Source organism: Saccostrea echinata, unplaced genomic scaffold (genome assembly GCF_033153115.1).
Source record: "Saccostrea echinata isolate AGI-Se365-2 ecotype Australia unplaced genomic scaffold, CSIRO_AGI_Sech_v1 ptg000009l, whole genome shotgun sequence".
Classification (NCBI taxonomy): domain Eukaryota; kingdom Metazoa; phylum Mollusca; class Bivalvia; order Ostreida; family Ostreidae; genus Saccostrea; species Saccostrea echinata.
This window is the reverse complement of record NW_026889758.1, coordinates 42,849,042-42,868,389: the sequence shown is the minus strand read 5'-3', so window position 1 is coordinate 42,868,389 and position 19,348 is coordinate 42,849,042. Positions and strand designations below refer to the sequence as shown.

The 19,348-nt window shown below is 32.8% G+C and overlaps 1 protein-coding gene across 2 annotated transcripts; it reads right to left on the bottom strand.

The window, feature by feature from the left end:
* Positions 1–3,820: 3,820 nt before the first annotated feature.
* LOC133183757 (GTP cyclohydrolase 1-like) lies at positions 3,821–19,029 on the bottom strand. Of its 2 annotated transcripts, none has more exons than XM_061318666.1 (6): positions 18,490–19,029; positions 14,227–14,336; positions 14,027–14,082; positions 13,614–13,666; positions 6,297–6,381; positions 3,821–4,110 (listed from the first exon to the last, which is right to left on the bottom strand). In XM_061318666.1, exons 1-6 carry the CDS (start codon positions 18,839–18,841, stop codon positions 3,987–3,989), a joined length of 780 nt encoding a protein of 259 aa, XP_061174650.1. In that variant the 5' UTR covers positions 18,842–19,029; the 3' UTR covers positions 3,821–3,986. The 2 variants fall into 2 exon arrangements, with proteins under 2 accessions (XP_061174650.1, XP_061174651.1); XM_061318667.1 differs by having other exon boundaries at positions 13,614–13,645.
* Between the last annotated feature and the right edge of the window lie 319 nt (positions 19,030–19,348).

Below are 19,348 nucleotides of genomic sequence, written 5' to 3'. Positions count from 1 at the left end.
AAATGACACAACTAAAAATAGACTTAAGTATTCATAACATTATTTTAGACCAAAATAAAGTAATCGAAAACATTATCTACGTGTATTTTCCCAATGTTAGTGTAATGTCTTACGTTCTGTACATTGTTATTTAGAAATTTGCAGATTATGCATTTTTAGGTACAGTCACAAATGTGTCAATATCTGTATGACTAAATACATTGTTCATTGTTCAAATTGTTTTTATAATTATATTCTCACGCTTGAATTTTGCTGACTGACCATAAAGTCCTGTCTGCTGTTTATGTTAAAGTCAAAATTTGCTGCGTTTTGTTTATTTAACTTGGGAGGGCCTGCAGTTTGATATTTATTTTAATTATGAAACTATGCTGTTTCCTGTGTAGATTTACTATTTAGTCTGTATTTTCACTCACAAAATTCATTATTGTAAAAGACTCAGAAATATACAGGTTCAGACGTTATTAATCTCGGAGAAACTGTGGCCGATCACAATGTAAGTTTTACAAGTTTTCAGTTTATTGTTTTTAAAGCTGCAACTTTAAGGCTAATGTAAAGCGACATTAAATACCTCTGTAAAAAGTTCATGTGTACTTTTAGCGAGTAAATCTGTGTATCTAATTTGTCAGGAATGTAACTTGATCGAGTTCATTCAAACTTTGTGTCTTTGTAGTGATTTTGTTTGTAGCTTGTATTTGTATATTTGTATTTGTTTATTATAGCTTTTTACCATCCACACACCCACACACAACTCACACAGCTACTGTATATCGTCACCTATTGTAAACAGTGACACCTGCGCATATTAGGATCCGCGCCCCTATGTGAACTGTTTGTGACAATAAAACCTGGTTAACTGACTGTAATCCGTGTTTATATGTTTCAATTAAAAATGACATGGAAGGCAGTACAGTTAGGAAACATCATTGATTTTTGTTCACTATTATTTAATCGTCTTTGGAAATTTTCCTGGAGAAATATGCCAGGTACCCTACGTTGAAATTGAAAAATATAAGCTATTATATGAATATAATTTTCTCAATGTCTAAAAACATTTTTCACTACTGTTTAGAGCTTCCTTAATCCCTCTTCTCTATTTGCCGGTGCTTCATCGTTGGAATTTGTCGAAAAGGATTTGGAGGCTAGCTTATCAAAATGGATTGGAACAGCATCCCAAACAACTCTGGAATGGAGGTATTTCTTGATCATTAAGGTATAGTAGAGGTAGGATAGTCTCATTGAATTTTGTAAGTTTATTACTTTCTGGTTAGTTTTGTTACCATTATAAGTAATTTGTAATGTGTTAATTTTGTGTTAGAAAAAATTAATAATAAAAGAAAACAGTAGGTTAAAATTTTCAGTTTCCATTTGAAGCTTAATGATTCGTGACACGGCCTCTTAATTATATGTTAGTTTTGTCAGTTACTTGGTATGTTGGTTTTGTTAGTTACTTAGTATATTAGTTTTGTTACTTTTAGTAGTTATTTGTTATGAGTTTCAGTTAAATGTTATTGTTATGAATATTAGTTACTGTTGTTTGTTTTGGGTATGTTATTTCTATGAGTATAAGTGAAGTTGTTGTTATGAGTATAATATTCTTTATTATAATGAGTATAAAACAGGCATCTTATATTCTTTGTTGTATTTTTTAGTAACATCAACGCGGTGGACACGGTGGAAACAGTGAATTTAAAGGCGTTGCAATAGTATGTTTCAGCGAAGCTTCTGTCCTGATGGAGAACCAATTATCTAATTATGTTCTTTTTTCTTTCAGCTCTATTTTGTAGTTGGACAAAGAACAAAACATATGACGAGGAATAAGAAAATATGTAAGCATTTCAGTAAATGGGTAAAAATATCGACAATAAACTGCTTTACAAAATTTGAATCGAGATATTGTTTGTTAAAAATTTTAAAAAATTGTTTCATAAAAAAAAAAAACATACTAGATGTCAGAAGTACAATAAAATGAGGTAAAATAGGATTTATTTAAAATCTAGTATTTTCTATAAGAAAACTTCTTTTTTGGCTTAGATTTGAAGGATTTACTAAATTCATAAAAAAGTAATTTTTGGGAAATTTATTGCATCATAATTTCTTTCCTATTAAAACTTTTCAAACCCAGAATTGTGACAATTGATGATAAATAACAACCAAAAACCATTTTTTCCCCACGTTAACTAGAGAAGAAACTCAATCAAGGTTTAGATCTAATCATTTACATCCCTGGCACAAGTCTGGAAAAAAACCTACCATTTCATTTGATCATGTATTTCAGAAAGTCTTTTAGATTGTAGTAATATTTTCTTTTCTCAAATGAAGTTCTCTTGTGTTGTAATTGAAAAATATGCTATGGTAAGTTGAATTATATAAAAAAAAAATCAGTTTGTTGCAATTGGTCATTATTTTTTAATTCACCCACAACATGATTACACATTATTATTATGTGGAAAGTTTCTGGTACTTTTGTCTGATGTAATTAGAGGAGGTGTTGCTAGTTTATACACAAAAACGATATTACAAATGACCTGTTCTCCCATGCAGATGTTCATTCAGTAGAGCTACAGCCTCGTCTAAAACGTCTTGCTTCTTAATACTTGAATAATTTATTATTTACACCCTCTCACTAAATATGACCTCTCGGACCTCTCACTAAATATGACCTCTCGGACCGTTCATAAACGTTTTAATCAGGCAGAATAACAAGGGAATTGGGAAACAAATGTTTTAATGCATATATATATAATAATGTATGTCTTTAAAACGGTACAATAAAACAAGTATCCAGCATACCAGTACATAATCAACGTATAATAAACTTTGCATCCGTCATAGAATTTAATATTGAGTAAAAACAAAATTTACATCATACATAAAAGTTACAAAATACTAGTACGACTCTGAATTTTGTGAATAAAGAAAACAAATTTTGTTCAAAGAAATAGAAATAGAAAAGTTGTCCACATATCAAATAAAACACAATACTTTCAGTGATTAATCTATCTGTCATGTTTCTTTTTTTTAATTCTAAAGTTTTTTCACATAAAAAAAAAATTTTAAGAATGAATTATTTTATTTACTGTTTTTTTTTAAATTTATGGTAAGGTTTTTCACTTCGAAAATTTAAAGGAGAGTCAAATGAGTGTTTATGCCATCCACAATACAGCATTGTATTTTTGAAAAAAAAAATTGACACTAACAACCACAAAATACTATACATGTAAATTGTAATATACAATCCGCGTTTGGAAAAGGATCCTATACTTTATATATTCTCTTTCTTGTTCTTGAAGTAAACACAGTTTCTCTTAAATTGCAATATTTGGGGAAAAAATTATAAATTGGTTAAGTTGCATTATGCATAATAAAAGCTATCTCCTCGTCACAAAGTTGCTTTGAGTATGTAAAATGTGTACACATTATGTGTCATTTTATTTCAATCAATAGCGGAAAAGTTTTCTGAATTGTTTCTTTTAAAAGATTGTCCACTATCTTATTTATTTACTTTTTTTATTTAACGATTATCATAATTTTTCTTGAGCTTAAGATCATTTTAGGAAAAATAAGTTGTTAATTCTACAAGTTCAATGATTTTTATATCGGTAAAAACGTGGCCTTTGTATGAAATTACATAGGATAGAATAAAACTATTATGCAATAAAAAAGTTTTTAAAGTAAAAATTCTTAAAATTCTTCAGTATTCGTCAACTTTTCCCTTAACCGCAAATGCTGAAAATAAGCTTGATAGAATTGACATAATATATCTATACCTAATGTCCCTGTAAAATCCCCCCCCCCCCTTTAAAAAAATTATAAAGCAACATTTTTGTAAAATATATAATAAAACTGTACAAACACCACCATGTATTATTTTTTTTTCACAGAATGTCAAGAAATCTTGGAATATAGACACAAAATGCTAATATAGCAACATAATTAAATATTTTTTGTCCTTCGTCGACGTCAACTTTTAAATTCTTTCTCCATTATCACCTAATGAGAGAGAGGAATTCCTCGCGGGTTTTCGGATCTTCTCGGAAGACACCCAGCATAGTACTTGTCACAGTCTTACTGTTAATCTTCTGTACACCACGCATGACCATGCACATATGTCTACAAATGGGACCAATACCAGATATTCATAAATGGTTCAAAAACTGTGAAACACAATACAGAAGTCAAGATATGAACTACAGTATGAACAAAAAATTGTCGTGACATGTCAAAGGAGAAAATAGTTCTTGAAAGTTTTCACTCAAAAACTATTTTTAATGGTCCTGAATTTAAGTTTATAACACTAATTACAACCAATGAATTATAATCAAGCATTTTATTTAAATATTACCCGTACCTTTTATGACTGAAAATTGCATCTGTAATTAATCAATATAGCTCTGCATGGGTGCAGTACATTAACATTACCGCTACATTTTCAAAATAGTCATTACCGGTATATACACTCAATACCGCTACAAAAAAGTAAACATTATCGCTACATTTATAAGTATACATTACCGCTACAATGTCTCTTCCATTAGCCAGCGCCTTAAGGCCCTTTCACACGAAAGCACGAGCACTTTACAACACTTTGCGATCGGAATTTTTTAGCTTCGCACGAGCTCTCGCATACGTTGCACGATGTCTCGCATTCGTTGCATGCGTTTAAGTGGTCGCATCAGTCTCCTCAAAATAGTGGACATGCACACTATTCAGACGCGACCAAATGCGATCCAAATTATCGCAATGCAAAGCACGAACATTAGTACGAACGCCTTACAACGTTTTGTGTACTCGTAAGAGTAATGCACGATTTTTAAAGGTCGTAAGATGAATCGCAGCAGTGTTTTGCGACCATGAGACTGTTGCTCAACGTGTCTCGTGTAATCTTGCAACGTTTTACTATCACTGCACGATTTATCAGCTTCAATTTGCCATGCAAATATTATATATATATATACATACATACATATATATATATATATATATATATATATATATATATATATATATATATATATATATATATATATATATATATATATATATATATACACCATATATATTGTATTTATACACCAATACGATATCAAACCGCCAAAACACTTTGCTGTCATAATAATACAGTCAATAATTAATTACGCACATTCTAAACGATAAAAATATAAGAAGAAATAAGAAAAATTACAGCACTGTGTCAGGTTCTCTAAATTTAGAATTGCGTGGCTGATGGGCGTTGCCTTAATGCACTCGAACGAATATTCGTACCATGGAACGCATGATCGCACAAGCGCCGCACGTCCAATCGCATTGGCGCACGTTCAGTTGTCCGATCACCTGATCACTCGCGCGATTCTATCGTATTATCTTACAACTCTCGCTTTCATTGTATATCAGTCGCATATAGACGCAAGATATATCGCAAGATTTAATGCGTTTGAATCGCACGACGTTCGCTTTAGATCTTGCAAATTTCGTACGAACACTTTTTCATATGCGATTATTTCGGCAATAGTTTACGATCCAAATCAATTTTTTTCAGTCGCACGAATATTTTGTCGCGTCTGCTCGTGCGCCAATTGTGAAAGGGCCTTTATGCATGTACATCCGTAATAAGTATATGTACAATTACATGCATTAGACCTGCTTCCCCTGCTCATATGGAGGTGGAAGTAAGACATTAAAATTATCAATTAAAATCCCTAGTCATTTCTCATGTAATTCTAAAAGACACATGTGTGACCATCCCTGCATTACTGGGATTTGTTTCAATCTTCTCAATACAGTAGTCATGACATTCAGCTGTTTAGATACTCACGTAGCTTCAATAACAACTCCCATTCTCCAGGATAATCATAAGCCGTTTAGAACTTACCAAGCTTCAATAACAACTTCAACTCCTGCTGGCTTAACAACTACCATGATAAACATATTAAGTTGCTTAGATACTTACGTACCTTCAATAACAACTCCCATTCCTGATCCAGGATAATCATAAAGCCGTTTAGATACTTACCAAGCTTCAATAACAACCTCACTCCTGCTGGCCTAACATGTGTACATCTAACCATGATAAACATAAATTGTTTAGATACTTACATAGCTTTGTTAACCTCTACTCCTCCAGGATAACTATGAGCCGTTTAAATACTTACGTAGCTTTGATAACAACTACTCCGACTAGCTGTACAATAACTAGGATAATAAAATCTGTTCAGATACTTACAAAACTCCGATAGGAACTCCTACTCCTGCAGGCTGTCTGGCTAACCAGGATAACCATCAGGTATTAATATACTTACGTAGCTTCTATAACAACTCCCACACCTGCTGGCTGCACAGCTTCTGTGAGTGCCACAGCAATCTGCTTCGTCAATCTTTCTTGAACTGAAAAGTTTGAACGTCTATATGTAATTTTACACCAAAATTGTAATATCTTGGTCAAATATTTTATCAGTGTAGCAACTTAAAGGAAATTTATATAACTCTTAAAATATACAACTGTTTTTATTGAAATATATCCAATGTATATATTACCAGTACTAGTACACTGTACGTATTTTAGTCATGAAGATGGCATATGAAAATTAAATAAATATAACTTAAGTAATGTTGAAAGTGTTATGAAACATTATGTATGCATGACAATATTCAACTGTAGATACATAGAAATACATGAAAGATTCTGAACATGTTTACTCATTACAATAATATTTTTAATATACTATATTATATAATATATAATATACTATATTAATTAGGCCACACCCCCTTGTTAATTTAAGGTCAGACAATGTGTTCCTCAAAACTCTCTTTTGTATCTCTTCATAATCTATAAAAAAAATATTCAAAATTATAATTATCTTGCGATTTCTCAACTGTTTTCTAATTGTTCTTAAAATAATCAAAACAGCAAAAACTGTTATACTGGTAATTTATTCCCAAAAGGATTATATGGAAAACACCATCCTCTCGTATCTTGCACAAATGCCTGGAAAGTCACCTCAATTTCTTACGAGTTAACGTTAAGAAGCAATACCTAAATGACAAAATCATAAGAAAAATTATATATTATTAAGGAGCAAATCATCTGACCTTAAAAACCATCCACTCTAATGACCAGCTGACTAAATTACTTGACAGGAAAAAGGGTTTCAAAAATCTTTTTATTTGGCATTCCAAATAAAAATTGACATTCTGTAGAAGAAAAAGCATGGATACGGGTACAAAGAGAACTGTCATCCAGATAAGGTTGATCTTCCAGCTGGATGATCTTTACTTTGGTGACGATTTTGCAATGATGTCTAACTAAAACAGCACTATATGAAACTAATTAACAAAGTACAAAGAAGAGTATTTCAACACGTCTCTTCAGCAGTAGAATGCAGAACTAGTGCTGTGGGCAAAACTATGACAAAGCCATAAGATGTCTGAGAGTCGCAGAAAGTAAAGGGAAGTGAATTTGAAAGTGTTTTAGTCCAAAATAGAGAAGGAAAGAACTGTATAAATTTGACATGGTGTATGTTGTGCACGTCATGCTTTTGTCACTATGGCCATACTCCTCAGAGGACTTTATACTAAAAAACGCCTTCCACAGAAGATGTAAGTGTGTGCTGCAAGATCTTGCTTGGAAATTACATGTAATCCTCTGTAGAGGTAATTCTAAAATCAAGACATGGCAAATAAATGATAATGCCAAGAAAAGAAATAATAGAAACGTATAGTAAAGGCAAAGTCTGCAAAGGCTAAAACATGGTAGGGAAGCAAGATCACGGACCTATGCTCAAGTCATAGAGCAGTGAAATTTAAAATATGTAACATATGTTTCTGGAAAAAAAAACCCATTCTTTCTTAATTAGAGTATTTTATGGCAAGCTCTGGAATAACTAGCTTGAAAATTCTTTCATCTTTAGACAAATTAAGAAGTAATAATACAAAGGATCTTTAACTGAATTATAGCATAAATTAATAGGAAAAAACTAAATCTGAATACCTGTGTAAAAGAAATAATGAAACATAACATAACATTATAAAAACTTTTATACAAAAGGTATTCTAAATAAACAAGAAGCTAATAGGCCTTGGTGGTCACCTGAGTATCATGAATTTCTCTGGGTATGACCAACCATGCCTCACCTTTGACTCGATCTCATAATCATGATTTTACAGTTTGGTAGTGTACTCTGTTCAATTTCACATTGCATAAGGTTTGTCTCCTAGTTGCTCTAGAGTGAAGAAGTTTTTAAATATGTGACCAAATTAGCCTCATCCTGGCGTATGAATTAATCTAGGGCCTGATTAGCTGCACTTCCGTAGCTCGCTGGTCTGAAAAAATTGGGATGGACGACCAGAGAGCTACAGAGCCACCCATTGAAAAAAGTGTATATTTCTTGCGCACAAAAAAGTGCGCTGTTTTCTCAGTTTATTTCTCTGTATATTTGGGCTGCCATCTCAAAATATTACTAACTGTGTGTTCCTAGCATATTCTTTTACTACTTCCATAACAAAATATTCCCCAAATCCATTGATAATAGCCCTCTAGGGCATGAAAATGAGACCATAAAAAATGTCACCTATTTATACTGCCATTTTGGTGGCAAGATAATTCATTCTAAAATTGCTTTGTGCATGACTTGTGCATGCAGTTTTGTTGTGGAAGTAGTAAAAGAAATAGTTAGGAATATTTTTGTTAGTAATACATGTATATTGAAATACTGTAAAAGTGGATATATTGAAGTGTTGAAAGTTTGACGATTTCGGTACATTAGAAAAAAATGGTGAGTGGAAACTTTGACGATCTACTAGTATTTCATAATGGTCTTTAACAGTGATGTGAAAGCTGATGAGTGGAATCTTTGACGATTATTAGAAATTCTCAATTTCGTCAATGTTTCCTCATAGTCAACGTTTCTACTTTTACAGTATACAGAGAAATAAATTGACAACCAATGCATATTTTTGTGTGCAGTAAATATACAATTGTTTCAATGTGTGGCACTGTAGCTCTCTGGTCATCCATCCCATTTTTTCAGACCAGTGAGTACAGATCTGCAGTAGAGCCTGATGTGAATTTCACAATTTTATGTAATACGCGAACTGCTTGTTTTAATCATGTTAAAATCATGCATACTGCTCAATACAATCATGAAAAGAGTTTGCCTGCTCTAGATGCTCAGAAGTTTACTTTTTTGAAGATATTGCATATTTTTTTTGTTTCTTTGGCCCCAACTTTCTGAAATTCACTATAAAATTTCTTAATCTTTGTCCATAGATGATAAATTAAAATAGTTGAAACTTGTATTGCCATTCAGAAGAAGCTGAAATGTTAAATTTAAAAAAAAAAACACACGATGATGGACAAGAACAATTTGATTGATTGATTGTATGTTGTTTTACGTCCCATTCGAGAATTTTTCATTCATATAGAGACATCACCATAAACCGGTGAAGGGCTTCAAATTTTGACCTTTACTCGGCACTCAGGGCCATTGAGCAGTGAGGGATCTTTATCGTGCTATTGCCTGCCTGACACGGGACCTCGGTTTTTAAGGTTTCATCCGAAGGACCCGCAACTTTCACTTCAAAGTGTCGAGCGCATGGCGAAGGAACAGTTGCTACCCATTTTTTATCGACTTGGGTCAGTCGAGGCCAAGATTCGATTTCACGACCTCCCGATCACGGAGCGAGCGCTCTACCGACTGAGCTACCGTGAACGGTTTACAAGAACAGATAATAATAGATCACTTAAGTGACTAAGGTGCCCTAAAAACAAAGCAATAATATACAGGTATCATGCATAAAAAATTAAAGCATTAAAGGAATAAATACTGTTATAAGGATAAATTTGATAAAATTGGAAGAAAAATTGAAGATAGAAGTCTATTCTAATCTTGGATAATGTCCAAGTAATTCTCATGCTATGTTGTCATTAATAATTTTATACACTATAGAACAAGTCAAACTTGGCAAAGAGTCAAATAGAAACTATTTTCCATGCACATTTTTTTCTGAGGATAATTATAAATTCATCTTTTCATGCTTTTTTCTTACACACCCTTACTCAAAAAAAAAGTTTACTAATCTATAAATAGATAGCTCTCGTCAAAATTATTTCAGGTGAACATAGTCATGCTCCAATATTTTCAAGAAAAGAAATATCTTTAAAACAAAATGTTTATCAAAATATCATTTGAGATTTTTTTTTCATAAAATAAGTTTGCAAAATGCATAAAAAGTTTATAAAATATTCAAATTCTTATAATTATGCAATAAAATGCATTAAATATTAGTAAGCAATGGGTTTTCTATGTACTAAAAATATTTACCATTTCACATTTGAAGATTATACCAGACACCTAAAATTTGATATGAAATATAATTGGGTATCTCTTATTTTAAATTTTGGTTTAATATTTAAATTAATAGTTGTAACATAGATAACTATTTCGCAGCAAACAGATTTCCATCAAAAAATTCATAAAACTGACAACCACGAATTAAATCTCCTTTATCATAAATAACATAAATGAATTTGGTATTTCTTAAACCACTGTGACAGTAAGTTCAGCAACTTTTTGCCTCCTTTTAACTCTCTTTTAAAAACACTGGAACACTTTGTAAACAAGCAGAGGAGGACTTACAATGCAGCAATGCAGTGCCTGCTGTCCAATCCATTTTCAATTTATTTTTAAAAACAAGAGGCCCATGGGCCACAACGCTCACCTGAATCAATATGGCCCTGCTGTTCTTCGTCAGCAGATTTCTTCTCCTATATTTCTCCTATATATTCATGTATAAAGCTTTAATCGCCTGTTCTAGGCATACCCTACCCCAAGGTGCCATGTTCTGAATGAAATTGAATATAAACCTTCTGAGGATGCTTCTATCTTCATATAACTAATCATGATTTTGCTATTCTTTAAAACAGAATTTTAGATATGTCTAACACCCTACCCTGCTTGGGGGGGGGGGGGGGGTTCATGATTGCATGATTTGAACAAACTTGAATGTACACTACCTGAGGATGCTTCCATATCAATATGACTGATCATGGCTTTGTTGTTCTTGAGAATGAAGAAGATTTTTAAAGATATTTCCTGTATATGATCTTTTGTTAAACTTTGATCCCCCATTATGGCCCCACCCTACTGCTGGAGGATGCCTTGAACAAGCTTGAATCTACAATATTTGGGGATGATTCCATATCAATATGACTAATTGTGGCTTTGTTGTTCTCGAGAAGAAGATTTTTAAAGAATTCCCCTTTATGTTCCTATGTAAAAATTTGATCCCCCCATTGTAGCCCCACCCTACCCCCAGGGGTCATGATTTGAACAAACTTGAATCTACACAACCTGAGAATGATTCCATATCAATATGACTAATTGTGACTCTGTGGTTCTTGAGAAGAAGATTTTTTTTTCTATATATTCCTATATAAAACTCTGATCCCTCATTGTGGCCCCACCCTACCCCCAGGGGTCATGATTTGAACAAATTTGAATCTACACTACCTGAGGATGATTCCATATCAATATGACTAATTGTGGCTTTGATGTTCTTGAAAAGAAGATTTTTAAAGATTTTCTCTATATATTCCTATGTAAAACTTTGATCCCCCATTGTGGCCCCAACCTACCCCTGGGGGTCATGATCTGAACAAACTTGAATCTACACTACCTGAGGATGATTCCATATCAATATGACTAATTGTGGCTTTGTTGTTCTTGAGAAGAAGATTTTTAAAGATTTTCCCTATATATTCCTATGTAAAACTCTGATCCCCCATTGTAGCCCAACCCTACCCCAGGGGGTCATGATTTGAACAAACTTGAATCTACACTATGTAATGAAGGTTTCACATAAGTATAAACTTTTCTGGCTCAATGGTTCTTGAGAAGAAGATTTTTAAAAGATGACACCAAATTTTCACCAATTCTTCATTATCTCCCCTTGGAAGAGGGCGTGGCCCTTCATTTGAACAAACTTGAACCCCCTTCACCCAAGGATGCTTTGTGGCAAGTTTGGTTGAAATTGTCCCAGTGGTTCTGGAGAAGAAGTCGAAAATGTGAAAAGTTTACAGACCGACGGACAGACGGACAGACAGACAGACAGACAGACAGACGGACTACAGACAAAATGTGATCAGAAAAGCTCACTTGAGCTTTCAGCTCAGGTGAGCTAAAAATACACTGTACAATGAAATTAAAATTATAATCAAGCACAAGTAAATAGCAAGTTTCAAAATTGGAATCGATTTTAAGTGAAGCATACACAAAAATTACTGAAAGGACATAAATTTGTCCAATATCTGTATCAGGCCCTTAGAAAGGGGGGGGGGGCTGCTCCCCCTTTTTCTGAGTATAGTTTTTGCTATAGTAAAATTTCCTTTAAAAGCTGGTCCCCCACCCACCCCCCACCCCACCAACACAAACATACACACTTTTTGATCTTGTAAGGTCAAGCACTGGTAAATTCCAGGATTTGGACAAAAATTAGCTTTTTTTTGCTTGTCAGATTCTTTGGGAAGTTCCCCCCCCCCCAAACTTTTGAAACCATTGCTACAGGCCTGTGAATTATTATACACCTTTATTCAATTTCCATGAACTTTAAAAAGGCACTACCACAGAGCACAAGCCAGCTTATATTGTATATATGCCAAATTAAGCTACTACTTTCAAGTACATCGTCTGAGTGATAATCCAAGTAGGCTTGGTGGCACTATATTTGTATTCAAAATTTCATGAAAATTTTGAAAATGGGGAACTTTGAATTATTTGTTTTCTCTATACTGCTTGTAGTCTCTGTGCATGCTGTCAACCAAAATCAATACTGGTTTTAAATAACATTAAATGTGGATTTTTTTCATATACAGTTTATCCTATTTTTTTTCATCATTGACCATAATGGTTTAATAGCGTGTATGGAAATTCTGACTTTTATATGTGCAAAGTATATAGCTCTTACTACATCATTACAGGAGTCATAGCACAATTCTGATTTCCAAGATTAAATCTATTTCCAGAGGAAAATCAAAAGAGAAATAAGTCTGATAAAGGGAATTAGATTCTTTCTTATTCTCTCACTGATATATACCTTAACTCTTTAATTAAATTGATATTAAAGTTATAACCTTAGATCTATTGTCTTGCTACAATGCTGCTGATAGAATATTTAAAGCTGTTTGCTAATTTGTTCTCTACATTATCTCTACCAATACATGTATTAGTTGATTTAGGTCAGTGTCAAAGCTTGATCTTATATAACAGGGTCCATTTTTTGCAGACAATAGTGAATTCAATTGAATTTTAGTGATTAAGCAAATTAATCATTTACATTCTGGGGAATACCAGCAAATTTAAGGTATAATAAAAACCACCAAAGTATCACTCAGACATTTTCAAAATGGGGCAGCAGTTTTGGTGAAGTTCTGAAAAAGTGTTTAATGATTTGATGCAATTTGATGTCCAATGGATTAAGTTAATGATTAATATTGTGTTCTGAAATCCCTTTTATGCAAAACTTTTAATAAAGAGTTAATAGAAAAATAATATGTTCTTCTACCAGGAAATCTAAAAAATCTATAAAACTGAGAATTTAAAAAAAACAAACAATTTTACCTTGCAGTCTTCTACTGAATACTTCAACAATTCTGGAGAAGATAGAACATACCCTAAATTAACATTCATTTTTTTTTTATTAAATAATAGTTTGAATTCACATATATACATATTTATAGAATGATTTAATGCCAATTAAAGACATTTCAGTGAAGTGATGCTGAGGTATGTTTCAAGTGAAACATTTTTACTTAAAATAGAATTATTTTCAAATGTTTGATATTTTTTCTTTATCAAAATGTTTTCAAGCATTAAATGTGGATATGTAAATTTTCATTTGATTAAATTTCTCTAGAAATAAATTCAAGTTGCCATCATCCAATTATTCTGCACTTTCAAATTACCATATCTGTATTTTTTTTTTTTTGAAGAAAACAAATTGTTATGAAAATCATGAAGCCTGGAGTAATTACCTAGCTAGTTTACTTAAACCAAGAACCCGCTTGTTTGGTAAATATCCTATGGACACCTGAAAAGAGATATACATTTTATTGATATCTTAATGAACACAGTTGATTTCTTTTTATGGATTTTGACACAGGAAAGTATTGTACACCAACACCTGAAAATAATACACTTTACAGTGATGAATCAAGAATGATGGAATACTGACCTTCCCCATAAAAGGCACCATATGATGTTCACACATAGAAAACATCTCTATATCCTTCACTATCACCATTTCATCATGGTCCTCATCAAATATGGCATCATTCAAAACATCTGCAATCATATATTCATAACAGTATGAATGAAAAGACTTTAGGGTTTTGCTTTCTGGTTTTTAAAATACAGCATCACTTTTTGTTTTCATTATGGTCTGGATCTCTTTTTTTCTAAATAATGATCAGTTAAGACAGTTATAACTAGCTCAAATGAAAATATCAAACATAAACTTTACCCATTTTTAGTTTTCCATTGTCGGCCTCAACTACAGTAATATTTATTTAGATGACACTACAGGTAAAATATTAAAAACCACCATAAACATTGATGTCATTAGAAAATGTACAGGCTCCTGCTACTGCAGTGTGCTGACTGATCTTGACATATGGACCTTGATCTTTGAGCAATTGGCCTCAGATCTATAATATTTGTCTCTCTTTATTGTGTTGTATGAAATCTCATACATCCAATTCTTGTGCTGCATAAAAGTGTAGTCTTGGAAATCTGAATAATTTTTTAACTTGATTTTTGACAAATAACATTAAAATTATTGAAAAGGGTGGATAAATACATTGGACATTGAAAGTAAATCCTTAGAGCTGCTAACTAAAGCATGATCATGGATTAAGAATATGACAAAAAAAATTAGTATACAAATTCTACATTTGTCAATATTATCTATGTTAAATATAGAAACAACATTTTTTTCAAGAAAGATGAACTTCTCTTAGCATTTAATTCTTTGTTTAAATTTAAAGCAAAAAAAATTTTTTTGCTTTGAAAATTGGAATAACCTGAGCTTAACTAGATGGTATTCTTTATGTCAAAGATAATTTTGATGAAAATGAAGAGAATAAAAATATGATATAATGACCTTGTTTGCAAATACAAACTATCGCTGGGTCACATTCTGTATGTTTCATACCAATTCTTAAATCAAGTCATTGTTTTTATACCGAATTTGACAATGGATTACTCTGTCCAGCTGATCAATACATACAGCTGGTATTGCAAAATCTGGACGATCTAGTAATTGATAAGTACTAAAATTAGACTGAATTAAAATCTTTTCAGCAGGACAAGAAGGGACTTGTCCTTGAAAAAACATTAAATACATGGTTTTCTGAGCTGAGACATCTTATCTTGTATATTTAAAATATATCCTTGGCTGAGAACTGAATTATAGTTAGATTGTGAACCCAAATTCAAAATAAATCAAACTATTAATTTGATACATTTGTAATTTGGTCTTAAAAAGCCCTGAATAACCTGCACTGCAAGCATAATCAATATGACATATACCGGTATACAGTGCTGAACAAAGAATCTTTTTACAAAATGTACCTAAAAATTAGGCTTGCCACTAGCTAGTACAGTTATTAACTCTGAACAATTGATTCAACAATACTTTCACTACTTAAAAGATTTTCAAATATAACACCAAGAAATTTTACCTTCTCTTTGCCATTATACACAACATGGAAATTTAAACATTAAATTGAATCTTTCTTCTGGAACAAAATAAATATTAAGATGATTTTAGTTTTATCTAAATGTATAATCTATAAGCCATTGCAAAATCTGCTCTTGATTTTTGTTTGTTTGTTGTTTAACGTCCCTTTCGAGAATTTTTCACTCAAATTGAGAAGCCACCACTTGCTGGTGGAGGGCTGCAAATTTAGACCTGTACCTGGCACTTACGGCCTTTGAGCAGTAAGGGATCTTTTTCGTGCCAGCACCTACTGCGACACAGGGCCTCGGTTTATATGGTCTCATCCAAAGGATTGGTCTCCACCTTGCACAGTGGAATCAAACCCACAACATAAAGATCAACTCCTTACACTCTGACTCAAGAGCAAATGCACTAACCACTGCGCTATGCGGCCAACTCTTGATTTTTAATTAACAAAAATTTCTTCTGTGATTGTAAAAATTATCAAAATATTTGATTAAGAAATTCTTTTTTTATGGGACCAGTGCAAAACTGCCTGGCTTTAAAACTTTAACATACTGCAGCACTGGGTGTGGCCTTAAGTCTCTCTCTCCTTTTACATTATCATCAAAAATTGTCCAATGTTATAAAGTCAGTCACTGTCTTTGTCACATATTTTAATTTCAGAAATTGTGCTAAAAAGCTTCAACAAAACAAATTGAAAAAGATTTGCTGTCCTTTATTTTGCAATAAAATTGTTTGAAATTCCAAACAAAAAGTCGCCAACGCAGGCAATTATACATAAAATGCCTCTATTGCAATATAAATACATCCTCCTCAAAAATCAATTGGTTTATCTGGGAGTGATCAGATGAAAGTCAGAAAATGATTGCCCTAAATCGAGACTGTCTAGTTTTCCAGAGCCAGTAAAAACCCCCATTTAACTTGAGACTAAATCAAAGCCGAATGTTTTTGCATATGTCATCACAAGTGACGCAACATGAAAAATTGTACATATATATAGAACCATCCTCCACTCGTTATCCAAACAGATCTTACCCAATATCCCCTTTGCAAAAAATTGGCATTGATATCAATACTTTTGTTAAGTTAAATAGAATCAATACTGTCCATCTAAATAGTCATGACTTAGATGTTGATTTTTGTCCCTCTCCCTGGCTTTCAGCCTCTTGTAAATGGCTTTACATCAATGAATATTGATGTTCTCCCACTGATTTCCTAAACATTTCTGTTTCGCAATCACATTCCCTATTTCTTGTGTAAATTGCCAATACGTACAGATAGCTTGAACTCGAAGCAATTAGCTTTGGACACTTGTATACTTAATGCCAGTGAACTTCGGTTCGTTTTTTGTACCAAAATTCCAAACCTTTCAGTTGTCCTCATAAATAAACTGACCTTACAATGGATAATGATGACTTCTTCACTAGCATTTGAAGAATATATTAAGTTAATATTCATTAAATTAGAAAAAAGTTTACAGATGTTCAGTTCTTAAATTAATATTGCAGTTCATTAGTCTTTTGATAATAGTCACAAATGCATTTTATTTTTATGACTATAAGGAAAAAGAAATAATTGGACTCAAGATTTTGCAACAGACCAAATATTTTTAATATTAAAGGTAAGCTTGGTAGAGCTCTAAAAAACAACAGAAGCCTTCAGCACCTAATATTAAAGGTAAGTTAGGTAGAGCTCTAAAAACCACAGAAGCCTTCAGCACCTAATATTGAAGGAGAGTCTATAAAGACTAAAGAAGCCTTCATCGCCTTATATTAAAGATAATTAATCTAGGTAGGTTGAACCCTGAAAGACTCAGAAGTCTTCATCGCCCTATATTAAAGGTATTATAAGCTAGGTAGAACCCTTAAAGACTAAAGAAGACTTCATCACCTAATATTAAAGGTAAGCTAGGTAGAAATCTAAAAAAACAAGAGAAGCCTTCATCACCTAGTATCAATTAAAGGTTAAGCTAGGTAGAGCTCTAAAAGCATTTTGGCTGAATTACTCCGAACCAAAATCAAACACTAGCTGTTAATGCTAAAATTTATATGCTGCACAGGACAAAAATAATGCTTATATGCATATTAAACAACTAAATTTGCATTCATATTAGCAACTGCAAAATAATTGGTTCATGATGATAGACAATGAAACATTTCAAGTCATTTCAGAAGTGATTTTTTTATGATTCAATAGTTAGTGCACTCATATCAGTCTATTAATAATCGTTTAAATGCAACTGTGCACAATAACTTTCTGTGGTGTCTTTCATATACAGGGTAAATTTACCAATTGATTGTTTTTTTTTTAATATCAGTTTTCGTATGCTTATTATTATTATTATTATTATTATCTAAAGTGGTTAAACAAGACCATTAATTACTGTTTATCAGTTCCCATATATATTGACCAAATCCCAGTTTTAACAAAACTATACAAATTACCAACTTGTGTTTTTCACAGTCCTTGTACATTAATTACCATGCCAATAAAAGCTGATATACAATAGCAGCACAATAATACTCAAGACAAGCCGACAAAAGGTGTAAAGGTGGGGGGTTCAATTCGACATGTAATTAAAAAATAAATGCTGTAATATGTTAATACATGAATGACTAGGTACATAGTAGAAAAGAAATTATATTGCTAATGTAGTTTAAAATAAACTTTGTAAACTAAATTATAATCCAACATCTCTAATAATCATAACATATTAGAACATAAACAGGATGAAGGAAATTGTCAATTACTCACCGTTCATACTTTCCCTGTATCCTTTTGTGAAAAACATCAGAGCTTTTGCTGCCCTTTCTGGGGTTTTTAGAAGACCTGCTCTTGTAGGATCTTCACCTAGTTCACCAAGTATGTCTTTGTAGTTACTGGACAATTTCTCCTGGAGAAGTTTCTCTGAGCTCAGTCCATCCATGTTATTCCTCGTAGTGTCACATTGTTGATCTGCCTGCTTTTTCATATCTCCAGAGTCTCGTACAGAAAGAGAAGTAAGCAAAGATTTTACAGAATTTTCCCTCTCTGCAGCAAAGTCAAAGCACCTCTGTTGATTTTCTTGATATTCTGATTTGGTCGCTAGTAAGTGAGTGTCCCCCATATCTAGCACTTATATGTGACAACAGTTTCGTGAACAGCTGATCGATTCGAAACGAACACGCTAAATCCTTGCTCTGGCCTTTAATGCAACGCACACAGGAAAGCAAGTAGTTGACTTCAATTAACACACTATACAACCAATTCTTTTATGCGTTAGCATGACCGCATTGTCGTCACCAAGTACGCGTAAATTAACGCCTACCCTGAGTAACCCTCCCCCTTTTACGGATATCGGAAATACTGTAAAAGTTAAAACCTTCAAGAACAGAACAATGTTTTCCGCATCACTTAAATCGCTTGTGTATAGATTGTGGGGGGGGGGGGGGGGGGGGGAGAGAAAAATAGACCATAATCGTAAGAATATCCAACATTTTTTGGGAAGTATTTACTATTCCAACCCAAAAAGTTGGCACGAAGGTACTCTTGCTCCTTTTCACTAGGGGGAATCCCCCCCCCCCCATTCGTACTCCTTCGCCTATGTTCAGTATGGTTAGGTCAAACTTAGGCC

Coding starts and splice junctions, on each gene's coding strand:
- LOC133183757 (XM_061318666.1), bottom strand. CDS start 18,841: ATGGGGGACACTCACTTACTAGCGACCAAATCAGAATATCAAGAAAAT. Junction 14,083..14,226: donor TGGTGCCTTTTATGGGGAAG/GTCAGTATTCCA, acceptor ATCTCTTTTCAG/GTGTCCATAGGATATTTACC. Junction 6,382..13,613: donor ATTCAGTAGAAGACTGCAAG/GTAAAATTGTTT, acceptor CAAACTTTTCAG/TTCAAGAAAGATTGACGAAG.